Source organism: Carassius auratus, chromosome 2 (assembly GCF_003368295.1).
Source record: "Carassius auratus strain Wakin chromosome 2, ASM336829v1, whole genome shotgun sequence".
In the NCBI taxonomy this organism is placed as follows: Eukaryota; Metazoa; Chordata; class Actinopteri; order Cypriniformes; family Cyprinidae; genus Carassius; species Carassius auratus.
The window spans coordinates 24,619,854-24,635,366 of NC_039244.1; the positions used below are offsets into that span (position 1 = coordinate 24,619,854).

A 15,513-nucleotide genomic window follows, 5' to 3' on the forward strand; every position below is an offset into this window, starting at 1 on the left:
CCCAGGCCCACCCAAAAATAAAATTCTGCCAATACGTCACTTTTTTTTATCATTAATAAAATTGTATACTGTAATAACATTCTTATAAAAATTATCTAATATGAACTTGTACACAAATCAGTTTTTACTTTTAACCTTAACATTATGGTTCCCTGTATAGTTTAGTTGAGAAAAACTGATCAAATAAGATTTTTACTTAATTGCAAGCTTGTCATTATTCCTCACTAATTCAAAAGTTGGCAGCCAAGTTTTAGGTTTCCTGAACAAAATGTACAAAAATCTATGTATAAGTTAATGTTAGAGCTTTTGCTCCAACTGCTGGCTAATCAGAAGATAGAAATAATAGAAATAAGTTCCAATAGACTAACATTTGAAGTTATGTTAGGGATGTATGGGGTAATGTGAAGTAATCAGCATTATTATTAAGTATTCATGCTTTTTTTATGCCAGCTTGGAGTTACCCACACAGACAAGATTATTCATGCAAAGACTTCATTTACTGAATTTATTTAAAAAGAAAGTTGTCACACAGAAAGTTTTAAAATTAACCTTAAAGTGAAGCTGGATTAGGTCAATCAAATATTGCCAATCTACAGGACAAAACGTAATGCGCTATACATAAAAGTTTAAGAATAATTTATACATCTGTATCCATTTATCCATAAAATAATGGCAGTACACCCTTGATTTAATGCAGATTATATTAAGGAATGAATGAATGAATCACATTTATAATCAGCCACAGTATATTAGTCTGATAGCACGTGCATGAAATTTGTAAACCCCAAATAGTATTCACGAGAATGGATGATGAGCATCACACTTTTCCTAGAGCAGACAGTGAAAACGGTATCTGACAATAAAGTTAATTGAGATAATTCATAACCAGGTGCTCCTAGACATGATAAAGCGTAGTTCTAAGGATAAAACAACAGTATTAGTTAAAATTAGTTAGACGTCTCCGGTGAAAACACGTCCATGATTGACTGCGCGTGCCTTGTGCGTCGTTCAAACGGGACTTCTCCGTGAGACCTAAGGAGATGAACTTCAAATGGGCTGGGATTTTAATTTAGTAGAGCTAGGCAATATTTAATAATGCCTAACTGAATTAACTGATAGCCTACTCTACATGAGAGCAACTTACATCAGCCTACACAGTCACTCACGATCATCGAGGGCGATTCTGAAGTCAAATGCTTATCACGCGACAATATAATGTTCTTCTTTATCAACGAAGTGCACGAACTATTGCACGGCAGCATGCAACGAAAAATAGCCCGAGAGACGGGGAGAGACGCGTGCTAACTTACCTTATATGCATGCGCTGTGTTTCGAGATGATAGCCAACGATGAACGAATAAAATCAGCGTGAGAGCGAATAAAACAGACCTTTCCGTAAACCCCTCCTATCCAGTGGTCACCCATTACCAGCGATGGGACATCCCTCCTCCTCCTCCTCTCCGGGACTCTAACATTGATGCTGTGCCGTGATCCTCCTAACACCCCTTCAACTGCACGATAATGAGAAGATGACAGAAACCAGGGAACAAAGAATCACGACCACACATCAAGGGAGAGACTAGTGACTGGTTCATGGTTATCTATCTAGATCTGGAAAACTGTCAAATATGTCTATAACGATTACAACTGTCCATCCCTTTATTATAAAGAAACGTTCTAAGAAACAGTTTATTTACATGAATAATTAGCTTAAAATTTAATTAAAAGTGACTGTATTCAAGGTCATAACCGTGTCTGTTAAAATGCACAGTCTTGTTTGCATGATCTACCACAGAGCATTCATCTTTAGTCCATCTCCTCCGTTCAGTAAGTTGCCTTGAATTTTGTGTTTGAGAAACATCAATAAACTCACGAGAAAAAAAAAAAAACCCGCAATGTGTCAAGTCACTTAAGGTCAGTGTTAACTATTACGAGCAAATATGAATTAAAAAAAGGTAAAAAAAAAAAAAAAAAAAAAAAAGAACAAAAAGTAAAATGTGGAAAATTAAATAAATAGATCAGAGGATCACCGGGCTGTTTCCAGGCAACGGTTGTGAGGTGCAGAGATTCATGGCCACTGGAGGGCTCCTTCCAAACCCATAACCACTGTTTTTAGAAGAACTACTCTCTATCTCTCCAGTGTCTCCGAATTATGAGCATGAGGATTTATGAGTCTTGGTTCCTGAATGAATTTGTATTTTTCTGAATGCATGTGACTGAGCATTCAACTAATTCACGAATGTTTTCTGAAAATATAAACAGCATGCAGTCTCTTATGAATGATGTTTTTGTAGTTCAAATGCTTGTCAGTTTGCCAACCCTGCAGAGCATTGCTACCAAAATTCCATCTTTAATTAGAATGTGTGCCATTACAACAATTTTAAGAGATCAATATTTATGATAATGACATTTTGGGTATATTTTTTCTCATCTTTCATAATCAAATGCATGAATATGGTACAAGACTTTTTTCCCCCATCTTTAGGACATTTTATGTCCATTTTTATGAATTGCATAAAAATAGCGCAGAACTCCCCAGGGAAGGTCATTACCGTGTGGCACCGCTGCCGTTAGGACCAGTGTCTGTGGACCAATCATTTATTTATTTGGATCCGAGCACAAGAGAAGGGCTCATGCAGACATGGCTCAGCAGGACGGCTCTGTTTTCCTGTCTTCAGGCAGGTTTTCTGTGATAGTTTTCATTTCAAATCATCATCATTAAAGTATAGAATACGTTTGAAACTTTAGCCGTTTCCTTGCAGCACATTACGCCTGGGATTCTAGAGAAGTCTAGCTAATGATTGTTTAAAGCGGTCTACTTTCAAAAGCAATATGCAGTATTGTAAATGAAAAGTATGCACTGGTTACTCTGGGTGTTAGGGTTCCTGTGATCACAAATGATTAGAAAATATATACTTTATTTAAAAAAAACATGAATTCAGGAAAGAAGCATCAATCACACACATAGCCTATGCATGCACACACAATCTCTGTGTCTGTGTGAGTAGAAGACACACAACAGCTCTGCTCTGGCTTAGTTGGGAACTATTTAATTTCCAAAACAGTAAAAATGACAACATATATACAAAATGTAACTCACTCAATTATCTTCTTGTCTGTTGAACTGCTGTATATTATTAATTTAACATTTGCAATCATGCACACATTCTGATGCTTGTGTGATATTACTTAACTACTGTATATCATATGAAGCTGAATTTTTTTTTCTTTCATTATTTGAACTGTAATGGCATTCTAACAGGCTTCGTCGTGCAGTGCATGCTTTTGGACTCTCAAGACATGTTTTTGTTTGTTTTTTTGCAAAGTTACTGACGGATCAGGGCTTGACTGAAAAAAAAAACAGCATTGGCAAGTCAAGTGTGTTTATGTGTGAATATGTACATGAGTTTAGGTGGACCAGTGTATTCACTCACCCTTGACTTGCTGTTAATAGTCAGTCAAAGTTATGACTGTTTGAGGAAACTAACCAGTAGGCTACAAAACAAGAAAAAACAAAACAAAACAACAACTAGTGATATAACAAACATGATTTTTCATGGATTATTCCAATTGTATGCAAAAAATGCTAATTCACTCTCTGACAGCAGGTGGCGCTTATGTAACAGCTGCTATAATACCATTTCCAAAATATATTTGTAATATTTGAACAAGGTTTATTTTTATAACATATTTGGCCAACTGTTTGTATTGCACATATTTATTGACAATATTGAATATTTAGTGATGTCATGCTGTATCTCTTTTCTGTGCAGTAACAATGGACCTATGCAACCAATCATAAAATCAGAGGCCAAAATTACTTCAGATAATATCTGAAAAGACGTTTACTTTCCCAAATGATTTGACAAATTGTCTGTATTATGCACGTATATTTACTGGATCAAATATGAATTGTTTATTTTAAAACAAAACAAATTTTATTTGCCAAAATTTGGCAACTGTTTCCATTTATGGCCCAAATATAATCCTAATTATTAAGAAAAATTTAATAATGATGACCAGATCTCCAGATAAATAAATAAACATCTGAGAAGTTCAGGGTGATCACTTGACCTTTCTTTCTAAATATTATTAATTCTTCAATGTCACTATAGGATATGTCCCCAAAACTTTTAAACTGGCTATAATTAAGCCTCTCATTAAAAAACAAAGAAACAAAACAACTTGATCCTAGAGAATTAGTTAATTACAGGCATATCTCAAATCTCAATTTTCTGTCAAAAATACTAGAAAAGGTAGTATCTTCTCCAGCTATGTTCTGTGAGGGTTTCCAGTCAGGATTTAGAGAAGGGGTATTCAACGAAAAACTCCAAAAAATCTGACAGGAAGTGAGATGAGAACATATACAGGCCGGTGAAAGTGACTGCAGCTGTCGGTGGTGAGGTGAATGGCAATCAGTGGCCACGTCTCCAACACAACCAAACACACACACACACGCACACGAGCCAGCGAATTCAAGAACTGTGACATATGTACTGTGCTTTGAGTGAATTATGCCATGCTGGCTTCGTCAGGCAAGAGGAGAACTGGCTCCCGACTGAACCTGGTTTCTATCTCAAGGTTTTTTCTCAATTTCTGACACCTATGGATTTTTGGTTCCTTGCTGCTGTCGCCTGTGGCTTGCTTCCAGACATTACTGGAAGAGAATTGAACTGGATGATGACATCACTGAATCATCAATGAACTGACTTCAACTTGAAACATTACTATTTGTTATTGTACTCTTGCATTACTCACAATCTATTTTCCTGTTTGCGTTTATAAAGCTGCTTTGACACAATCTGTACTGTATAAAGCTCTATACAAATAAAGGTGACTTGACCTGACCTTTACCACACACGGGTGCAACAATCCAGAAAAATCAAATGGCTTGCTTTTACACACCTTTTGGGATTGTAACCTTATAGTTACAATCCCCGAACACCCATCTTCTAGTTTGTATCTGTAAGTAGCTTTGCACTTTTATTATACCTCACATCAACTGAATCCATAAGACAAAAAATGAACAATTCTAATGTTTTAATTCATATAATCAAATGTATATAGTTTGAAAGTGCTTAAACAGAGTCAACGATCACAAAAATACATGAAACCATCCCTATACAAATGATTCAATGTAAAGTCAGTCTAACATCTGATGAAACAAAACAGAAAGATTTCAAATAGTGGATACATTTATAAGCTTATAATCCTTTGTAAAATATTAATGATAACACAAGTAGTGAAACTGTCAACCACTGAACTAAGACTTTAAACTGGATCTCAGACGCTGCATTTACTATATAGCCTACTGTTTATTAAGTGACATAACTATCATGTCATAGTGTTTCATAAGCTTTGATGTGGAGTTATGTCAGTTGTATGAAAATGTTTCCGGGACTGCATGAATCACATACAATTCAAATAAAAAGTAACTAAACTAAACATTCCAGAATATTTAGAAAGGCTCTTCATGACTGTATTCTGCACGCTTTGTAAAATTTTCTTCCCGTTTCTACAGACCCACATGGAAACGTGCAAAAGATGTAGACAAGGAATAAAGGAACACAACAGCAGGAAGATGTCCGCTTTGGTAACGTGGTGTACACAGAAGGTTAAAGCTTGACAGGTCCAATCCGTAATTGACATTAGTGGCATTGCAAAGACCAAGACAAAAACACTTCAGACAGCAAACACAAAGCATCGCTTTAACTCGAAGGTGACAGTGGCATTGTTAGATTATTAATTATGCCTCATAATGGTAGGCCTATATATCAAGTGCAAATTATGACTGTTAATAATTTAATAAAAGCTGCTAAAAAAAAGACAGAAAAAATGCTCATACTATGCTCTTACCTTTATGTATTATTAAATTATTAATCTTAATTATGGTTTTATTGGATTGCATAAATTATTTCTAGTTCATACAATTAATTCTTTAAGCATTAATCTCACAAAAACAGTGTACTGTGTGACAGTTCACCCCAAAACCAAAATGTACATATTTTAAATGCAGAAATTCTTAATAATAATAATAATAATAATAAAGACACTAATCAAATGATATCTAAATATATATTAAGTTATTTTTCCATTGTGAGAAGGTAAGACACTTAATTATAAACATAACAGGAAAAAATAATCTTAAATGCTCCTAAAATGGGCTTCATTTTGAGCTGAATATAATCGATTATTTTGCTTTTAACTTGAGTAAATATGACCCAAACTGTGCTGTACAGGATTTATGAGATTCACCCTTTACATTTTACTGTTTAAACTATTTTAAACCCAATTTTTCAGCAAATCATTGCATACCCAGAGCCATGCACATGCCGACGTGTAATGCAAATGAAAAGACAGAAGCAGAAAGACAGAGCAGCCATAACTGAGATTAAAACAAAGAAAGCAACTGACAGTCTCTGTCAAGGCATGGGTTAATCAGCATGGCCATGCCAAATGATTTAAAGTTTTGGAGTTTATAAAGTAGTTTTGTTCTTCTTCTGGATAGGTTTTACCACTGTTCCCAGCTGAAGTCATCTCCACCTCCGAATATCAGGAAGAAACCCAGAATGGTCAGAAAAATGACACAGTTGCCTGCCAATACTAGGCCACAGGCGCCCCACTGGATCTGCAGTAGAAGAGAGCCATTAGTTTCATTCATGGTGACATGTTTCAGTGTACTGTCTGGTTTGCCATTTCAGAAAACATATTCTGTCTGTGTATGCTTTTAAGCCATTTTTTTGGACACGTGAGCACTAAATGCAATTTGAACAAAAATGTAATTCAATTTAACCAATGCCTGCACACAGTGATGTTGGATCACTGTACAAAATCAGAAATCTGCAATAACCTCTGAGCTTTTATTTTATGAGTTGCATAGGTCATATTCTTAAAAATATGAATAAACAAGCAAGAAATAATATTTTAAAGAATGGAAGACTATTTTCAAAAACCATTAAGATATCTGTACTGCAATATTCCTCCCCAATTTACATTACTATATGCAAAAAATCAGTTATTATAGTTACATTTTACATTTATGCATTTAGCAAAAACTTTTATCCAAAGCGAATTACAGTGAATTCAGGCTATATATTTTTTTTTTCTTACCAGTATGTGTGTTCTCTGGTAATCAAACCCACGACCTTCTGTGCTGCTAACACAATGCTCTACAAACTATAACTAAATGTTATTAAATGTTACCTGAAATGACTTCTTATTTGAGCTAGTTTCCAAGGCAACTTTTCTTATTTCATTTTGGTTTAACATGATATCCTAAACTAAAACTGAGATAAAAAGGAATACAATTTTAGACATCATTTAAAAAACAAAAACCACTAAAAATGACAAACACGCACACATAGACTAAAACTAACCTAAAATTAAAACAGAAAATCTACAAAAATATATGCAAATAGCAAATACATTAAACATATATATATATATATATATATATATATATATATATATATATATATATATATATATATATATATATATATATATATATATAAAATGTGTGTGTGTGTGTTTGTGATTCAAAATATTAATGAAAACTATAATAGTATCTCTAAATAGTATACTGAAATAACAGTGATTCTCTGTAATCATATTAATTGAAAAAAAAATAAAAAAAAATACAATATATTAAAATAAATATATTCAAACAAAACATATAAAATAGAATTAATATAGATACAAAAACTAATAAAAATATGGTCCTTAAAACAGGATTGTTTCTATCTTTTTTTTTTTTTAAGATAAATGTGACCAGGATATGATTTAATTATTTTATATTTTACTGTTAAAGGCATAGCTTATACCTAAAAAATGACAATCATATCATCATTATCCACTATCCACTTGTTCCAAAGCTTTATGAGTTTATTTTTTCTGTTAAACCAAAAAAGTAGATATTTTGAAGAATATCGGTGACCAAACAGTACTTCCATACCTTGGAAGTCATTAGGGCCTTTCTCACTGCAGGAACCTTCTCATAGTACCAGCACTAATTGTGGAACTACACACTTTTGAGTGTTTTAGTACCGGACTGCCTTTTTCGAGAACCAAATTAGCTCCTACTCTGGAGCAGGGTCTAACCAGCACAACTGTTACTAACTGTGAAGTAAGTAGACACTGACTGTCCAGTACTTACCACAGATGTTCGTGCAAGCACAACGGGAAGCCCATATGCAGACACCACAAATCCAGTGGTTAAGAAGTATGCAAGCTCCCTGCATGCATTGCTTGACTCAGTGTCATCCGCATGCCTCCTGGCTATTAAATTTGGGATAGGTGACAGAATGTAGAAGATCAGGACAAACATTGGCCAGTACACTCTGTGAGGAAAGAAGCACATAGAGGTTATCTTCAATTACTGCACTTTAGCTCTTTAGAAGGGACAAAAACAGAAACATACCCAAAATGTTCCAGTGCACATCCCAAAAGGAGAAAAGTCAGTCCAAGTGCACCACTGAAGGATAACGCAACAAGAGCTGAAAAGCAATCATTCAGATTAGTCAAGGCCAAAGAGCTGAGCACTGAAACATTACGTGTATTTGTATCGCCCCCCTGCGGTCACAGCTCGCGACTGCAGAAATGACGTACTTAGCGACTAAACTGTTTATAAATAAATTATTTTTTAATGTTTAAGACCATTTCTTTTAATTTGGTTGTCATTGGTTGATAACTGAATATAACCGAAAAGCAAAACAAAACGAGACTGCAGCACAACAGTCAATGTAAATAAAACTAAAGTAAACTTAAGTAAAACGTAAACCATAGTGACGTTAGTTAGTTGACAACGTATTATTTACAATTGCTGGGTGTTACTTAACAGAATTTAATTAACCAGGCTTTATCATTTGCAGTTATATTATACTTAGACGTAAAAAAAATCCGTAGCAGTCAATAGTTATGAAAGCTGAACAAAGTTTACAAGACTTTTTTTCGACAGCAGATGTACTCGTAAAATGATCGGCTTGGTGGTTTGTTTAACGTAAGTGTTGCACCGATCAGAACAAGAGTTATGGTTTACTTTTACCTTTTATTCCTGCCATCATTCACAAACCTATTGTTTTTGTTTTGTTTTTTTGTGTGTCTTTGTGCTAAGTGTTACCATAGACAGTAAACTGGACTGACTTCCTATTTCCTCAAACTACTACTCACCCTTAAAGGAGCAGTCTTACAAATACTTACAAAGATCAGAATCGTTTGATCAGCTCTCTAGAAAAACTAACAACAACAACAATAACAAAATGAATAATAATTATCGTTAATAATAATAATAATAATAATAATAATAATAATAATAATAATGTTATTATTATACTCCAGTTCAGTATAATAGTCTCTATCTGTCCAATGCATTAACTAAAATTATGTCTATACTATTTATAAATCTTTGTTAAAGTTACACTGTATTGATTTTGATTGTTTTATTGTTAGATCATGTTAGCTGAGGCATTTAAAATATCATTAATAGATAAATTAGCTCATATCTGTTTGTTTGTCTGTCTATCTAATAATGAGTATTAATATAGTTCAGCATAAAATTGGCTAAATAATAAAACATATGTTTAATCGAATATACTGTGTTAGTTTGGGTGTGTGTGTTTTTTTTAATAATTACAAAAAATATATTTATGAATTATTTCGCAACCCGTTACCACACAGTTTTTACGTGGAAAAAGAGGTAGAGACTTTGCCTCGGGAAGGTATATGAGCCGAATCATGATTATTTTACAGTGACAGAAATTATATTGAAGTAAGCATGCAAGGGTTAAATGAATGTGACGTCTTGCGAGAGAAACGTCAGGCAGCCAATCAGATGCAGCGTGTTGGTCACGTAATTTATCAGAATCTCTTCATCAATTTCCTCGGAAGTGAATCTTGTCCAGATGATCTTTCGACGGTAATGTAAAATTACACGATTTATATATTTTATAAGTTAATTCGATGTAGTTGTGAGTCTAGACACACTAATGTCAGTTAGAAATAGGAGAGAATTGTGTTGTCAAGAATTGAGCGCTAGGCAAACTCTTAGTTTCTATTTGACTAACTTAACGGTAACGTTACCTGTAAAAACCCCAGGTGTTCGCCAAGAACAGTCTTTACTGTATTTCGAAGAGGGAAATGTTGTTCTATACCATGTGTATGATGACCGAATTTTATTTTACTATACATAGGAAATGGTTGGAATGGAATAATGCCGTGACCTCATCAATAAAGTGTTAAAATAGAAGTAGTCATGGCCTCAGTGATATTACAGGGGCTCGAGATACATTTCTACCTGCCAGAGACACACCAGATCATTCATCTCTCAGGAAGTTTCACAGCAGAGGAGCTGTGTGTTGAAGCGGCCAAGAAGTTGGGTAAGTTTTTCAGCTATTGCACAAAATAAAGCGTGTAACCATCACATCCTCAATAATGTCTCAATACTTCAGGTATATCTCCACTGTGTAGCAGTTTGTTCGCCCTTTATGATGAATTCAGCAAGATCTGGTATCCACCCAATCATTCATTCTCTATTAATGAGACGACAAGATTGAAGCTTTACTTTCGCATGAGGTATTCCTGTACTTTTCTCTTTTTTCTTTTAATGTTTCTTCCCAGTTTTGTGTGAGATGTTTTAAAAGATGTTACATATTTATGTTATAACCTCATTCTTGACACAGATTTTATTTCACAAACTGGCATGGGAGCAGCAGGAAATCTCTTCCAGTGTTCAGACACACTCTCAAGCGAGAAACGGGGCCTGTAGGCACAGCTGTTCTGGATGTACATTCACTAACGTACCTCTACGCACAGGTACGGCGACAAAAAACATTACCTTGCTTTTAAACGGGTGGTTGGATGCTACTTTGCACTTTACAAGTTGTTTGTACTGAAATGTGTGTACACAAGCACCCTATAATGCTAAAAATCTACCCAGTGTTTTTTTTTTTTTTCATTTCCCTTTTCTCAAATAGAGCCAATCTCAGATGGCTGTCTGTGTGACATCACAGGCCCCTCCCACGAATGTTTGATTGACAGTAGGGTAGCACATTATTTCATGTACATACTATGTACTTATTATAGTAATTACAATAACTATGTGATAACTAGGTGCTAACCTTGAACCTACCCCTAAACCTAACTCTACCCCATGCAGTTACCTTGTGTTACCAGAACTTTCTTATGTAAATACACTGTAAGTACACTATAAGTACATGTACTGTAAAATAAAGTGCAACCGACAGTAGTGTTTCTGCAGACTGGACTTGTGTCTTACCTTTGACCCGAATGACTGAGTCTCTAATTGTTTCACCTCCGGAGTAGATGTAGACAAGAATGTCTCCGATTGAGGTGTTCTGTTATGTGTAATAATGAACATAGAGCTGTTTTTACGTGGTTATAAAGGTGTTGTTTTACACTACCATTGAGAAATGTTAACCAAACTATGTTACAGATTTTCATTAGGATGTTAAAGATTCATATCAACTTGTGGAAAATGTGCATGGTTTAAAGGACGTGCTGTTCAAGAATGTTGTGGCTGCTGATTTTGATGTGTGTTTTTTGTGTTTTGCAGAGTCAGTATGACTTTCAGAGCGGTCTAGCACCGCTGAGAAGTGCACGTGATGAGAAGGACGTCCAGCAGATAGAAAATGAATGTTTGGGTATGGCGGTGATGGCCATCTCCCATGATGCCATTGAAAAAAAACGTCCTCCCTGTGAATTTGAGTAAGGGCATTTTTTTTTTCATTTGCTTTGTATTTATGGCACTTTTTTTTGTTTTTTACTGACTGAGATTATGTATAAATCAGCAAGATTTTATTTTATGATTTTTTTTCTTCATATTTAATATATATTTTTATGTCATTATAGTTTTAATTCTCAGGCTGCTGCCATTAGAGAACAAACCTACAACAACCCCCCACACCACACACACACACACACACATTGGTATATGTGGTGTACGGGGACTTCCCGTAAGCATAATGGATTTATACTGTAGCAACTGTATTTTCTATCCCCTTACCCTAACACTACATCTAAGCTTACCCAACACAGTAAACCTTCTGCATTTTTAGATTTTCAAAACAAAAAAAATTATATTAATAGACCTTATTGTGATATTCACTCACCTAAATGATTATTAGGAACACCTGTTCAATTTCTCATTAATGTAATTATTAGTGTTGTCACGGTACCAAAATTTCAGTATTCGGTACCGATACCAGTGAAAATCCACGGTTCTCGGTACCAATTTCGGTACCAAAGCAAAACACAAAAATATGCTAATTAAAATAATAACAACTTTTTAGCACTAAAAATAAAACCAATGCCATTCTTTAAACTTATTTACAATGGTGTTTAAAGTTTTTCTACAAGTTATATAATTATGAAAAACAGTAAACAAGTTTCACCCAAATTTAATTTGTCTTTTAATTTATGAAATGGTAAATAAAGGTAATGGTATATAAAGAGGATTTGCTATTAAAATTAAAACATGGAAGAAATATTGTGATTTATTTCTTTAAAAAATAAAGTTTTATAAATTTGTTCAACAGAAGTAGCAGTATCACATACATTTTACTAAATAATAGTAACATTTCTAGCACAATGCCTTTATGTAAAAATTAACTTTTAGGCCTAATGAATGCATATTTGTCATTTTAACTAAACTTAAGACTGGTGGTGATGCTTAAGATATTTTTGTCATTGAGGGTTTCTGTAAAAAAAATAGTAATAGATCATATTAATTATTATTAAAAGATAATACTACTACTAATTCTACTATCATACTTATGTATATACAATGCATTGTGAATTGATGAGCTGCTGGGTTCATGAATATTATCAAATACAGGTTTGCTGTGCGTCCATTGAGATTAACTGAAAAGTTCAGATCGCTTGATTGAGAGAAAACTCTGAAGCTCAGATGCTGAAATTATATTATTGTAATTAAATTATTGTAATTTATGCTAACTTCGACAAATTCCATGAATGTCCATATTAAAATGTAAGTTTCATTTTCATGACTGGATTTTGAGATTCCGTCCTCGTTTTCTGCTTCGCGGAAATCATAGCGCTGAACCGGGTTTGAACGGGACCTCGGTACTACCGGTACTTAAAGAAACCTGGTACCGTCACATTTAAAAAATTTTAGTACCGACTTGGTACCGAAGTACCGGGCCTTTTGACAACACTAGTAATTATCTAATTAACCAATCACATGGCAGTTGCTTCAATGCATTTAGGGGTGTAGTCCTGGTCAAGACAATCTCCTGAACTCCAAACTGAATGTCAGAATGGGAAATTAAGGTAATTTAAGCAATTTTGAGCGTGGCATGGTTGTTGGTGCCAGACGGGCCAGTCTGAGTATTTCACAATCTGCTCACGCACAACCATTTCTAGGGTTTACAAAGAATGGTGTGAAAAGGGAAAAACATCCTGTATGCGGCAGTGCTGTGGGTGAAAATGCCTTGTTGATGCTAGAGGTCAGATGAGAATAGGGCGACTTATTCAAGCTGATAGAAGAGCAACTTTGACTGAAATAACCACTCGTTACAACCGAGGTATGCAGCAAAGCATTTGTGAAGCCACAACACGCACAACCTTGAGGCGGATGGGCTAAAACAGCAGAAGACCCCACCGGGTACCACTCATCTCCACTACAAATAGGAAAAAGAGGCTACAATTTGCACGAGCTCACCAAAATTGGACAGTTGAAGACTGGAAAAATGTTGCCTTGTCTGATGAGTCTCTGATGATTTCTGTTGAGACATTCAGATGGTACAGTCAGAATTTGGTGTAAACAGAATGAGAACATGGATCCACCATTCCTTGTTACCACTGTGGAGGCTGGTGGTGGTGGTGTAATGGTGTGGGGGATGTTTTCTTGGCACACTTTAGGCCCCTTAGTGCCATTTGGGCATCGTTTAAATGCCGCGGCCTACCTGAGCATTGTTTCGGACCATGTCCATCCCTTTATGACCAGCATGTACCCATCCTCTGATGGCTACTTCCAGCAGAATAATGCATCATGTCACAAAGCTCGAATTGTTTCAAACTGGTTTCTTGAAGATGAAAATGAGTTCACTGTACTAAAATGGCCCCCACAGTCACCAGATCTCAACCCAATAGAGCATCTTTGGGATGTGGTGGAACGGGAGCTTCATGCCCTGGATGTGCATCCCACAAATCTCCATCAACTGCAAGATACTATCCTATCAATATGGGCCAACATTTCTAAAGAATGCTTTCAGCACCTTGTTGAATCAATGCCACATAGAATTAAGGCAGTTCTGAAGGTGAAAGGGGGTCAAACACAGTATTACAGTATTAGTGTGGTGTTCCTAATAATCCTTTAGGTGAGTGTACATGACCATGTAGACTCATTAAATCCATGTAGTATTTGGTCAGTATTGTTGTAAATGTATACCCTATTGATAGAATGATTTTTATTTCTGATCAGGTTTTACATAATGATTCATTATTTGCTTCTTGTCAGTGAGATGGAGTTTACAGTGAGACTGAATTTTTTCCTTAAGTCAGCTCACATTTCACCCCAGTGTGATCTGAGAAACAAATCCACCAATATTTAGTAATTATACAACTATTAAAGTCTGTTATTTTTACTGTTTCACTTTAACTTCGCCAGGTACAAGAATTACATCCCCAAGGTCCTGTACAAGTCCATACGTCACAGGAATGTTCTCACACGTCTGCGCATCTCCAACATCTTTAAAGCGTTCCTTGAGGAATTCACCAAGAACACTGTGCAAGGCAATGAGATCAGTACCCATGACCTGAAAGTCAAATATATGTCCACTTTAGAATCTCTAGCGAAACATTTTGGCCAGGAGATGTTTGAACCCTCCTCCCTCATCATACATGAGCATGAGCAAATGATCACAGACTCCTGCAGTGAAAATGGCGTTCATTTCAAGATCCTGGTGTCTGGCACCTCTGGCATTCATTGGTGTAAAGTCCCTTGGGAGGTAAGAAGCTGTTGTGCAAATATTCTCCATAGTACAAACAGTGTGGGATGAGTAACTCTGCCATTCAAAAGTTTGGTATCAGTAAGATCTTTTATTGTTTTTGAAAGAAATCTCACTAAGGCTGCATTTATTTGATCAAAAACAACAACAAAAAAATTAAATGGGGAAATATAGTGTCCAAACGGGAAGAGGTGTTCAAAATAATCAGGGTATCTGGTGTCATCATTGTGCCAGGGAATTGTGAAGAAGGCGCAGTGTTCAGGAAGGAGGAGTCCAGGTAGGTAGTGGAGTCCTGTGGCCACACACGCTTCCCTCTCTGGTCTAGTAAAAATTACAAAAAGACGCTTTAGAAAAAGTATTTTATATTTAACATAAAATGTATTATACATAAACATTTAGGGCTATCATAAACTATGGAACATAAAAGATGAGAATTTTTTTTTTCCATATAAAAAAATAGTTTGTAACCAAAACAGCTTGGTTGCCGACATCCTTCAAAATTTCATCTTTTATGTTCCGCAAAAGAAGG

At 35.2% G+C, this 15,513-nt stretch overlaps 3 protein-coding genes across 4 annotated transcripts in view; 1 reads left to right on the forward strand and 2 right to left on the reverse strand.

The window, feature by feature from the left end:
- Positions 1-1,872, reverse strand: part of LOC113038091 (cAMP-specific 3',5'-cyclic phosphodiesterase 4B-like) — a 76,882-nt gene extending 75,010 nt beyond the window's left edge. For both annotated transcript variants that reach the window (XM_026195300.1, XM_026195297.1), the window contains exon 1: positions 1,311-1,872. The gene's annotated coding sequence lies outside the window, so the exon portion shown is untranslated. The remainder of the gene's footprint in view (positions 1-1,310) is intronic.
- A 3,098-nt stretch (positions 1,873-4,970) lies between these two features.
- On the reverse strand, positions 4,971-9,176 carry leprot (leptin receptor overlapping transcript). Its single transcript, XM_026195312.1, has 4 exons — positions 9,044-9,176; positions 8,420-8,495; positions 8,156-8,339; positions 4,971-6,628 (listed from the first exon to the last, which is right to left on the reverse strand). Exons 1-4 carry the CDS (start codon positions 9,060-9,062, stop codon positions 6,512-6,514), a joined length of 396 nt encoding a protein of 131 aa, XP_026051097.1. The 5' UTR covers positions 9,063-9,176; the 3' UTR covers positions 4,971-6,511.
- Positions 9,177-9,828: 652 nt separating this feature from the next.
- The window catches only part of LOC113038121 (tyrosine-protein kinase JAK1-like), a 28,628-nt gene continuing 22,943 nt past the window's right edge, over positions 9,829-15,513 (forward strand). The window contains exons 1-6 of the mRNA XM_026195320.1: positions 9,829-9,913; positions 10,188-10,373; positions 10,446-10,569; positions 10,677-10,809; positions 11,570-11,721; positions 14,645-14,984. Coding sequence (XP_026051105.1) covers positions 10,250-10,373; positions 10,446-10,569; positions 10,677-10,809; positions 11,570-11,721; positions 14,645-14,984 — 873 coding nt within the window. The 5' untranslated portion in view covers positions 9,829-9,913; positions 10,188-10,249. The remainder of the gene's footprint in view (positions 9,914-10,187; positions 10,374-10,445; positions 10,570-10,676; positions 10,810-11,569; positions 11,722-14,644; positions 14,985-15,513) is intronic.

What these genes read in the sequence shown, in the direction of transcription:
- leprot (XM_026195312.1), bottom strand. An exon ending in TGTGCACTGGAACATTTTGG is followed by an intron (nt 8,340 to 8,419) that starts GTATGTTTCTGT and finishes CTTTCCTCACAG; the next exon opens with AGTGTACTGGCCAATGTTTG. An exon ending in TGCTTGCACGAACATCTGTG is followed by an intron (nt 6,629 to 8,155) that starts GTAAGTACTGGA and finishes CTTCTACTGCAG; the next exon opens with ATCCAGTGGGGCGCCTGTGG.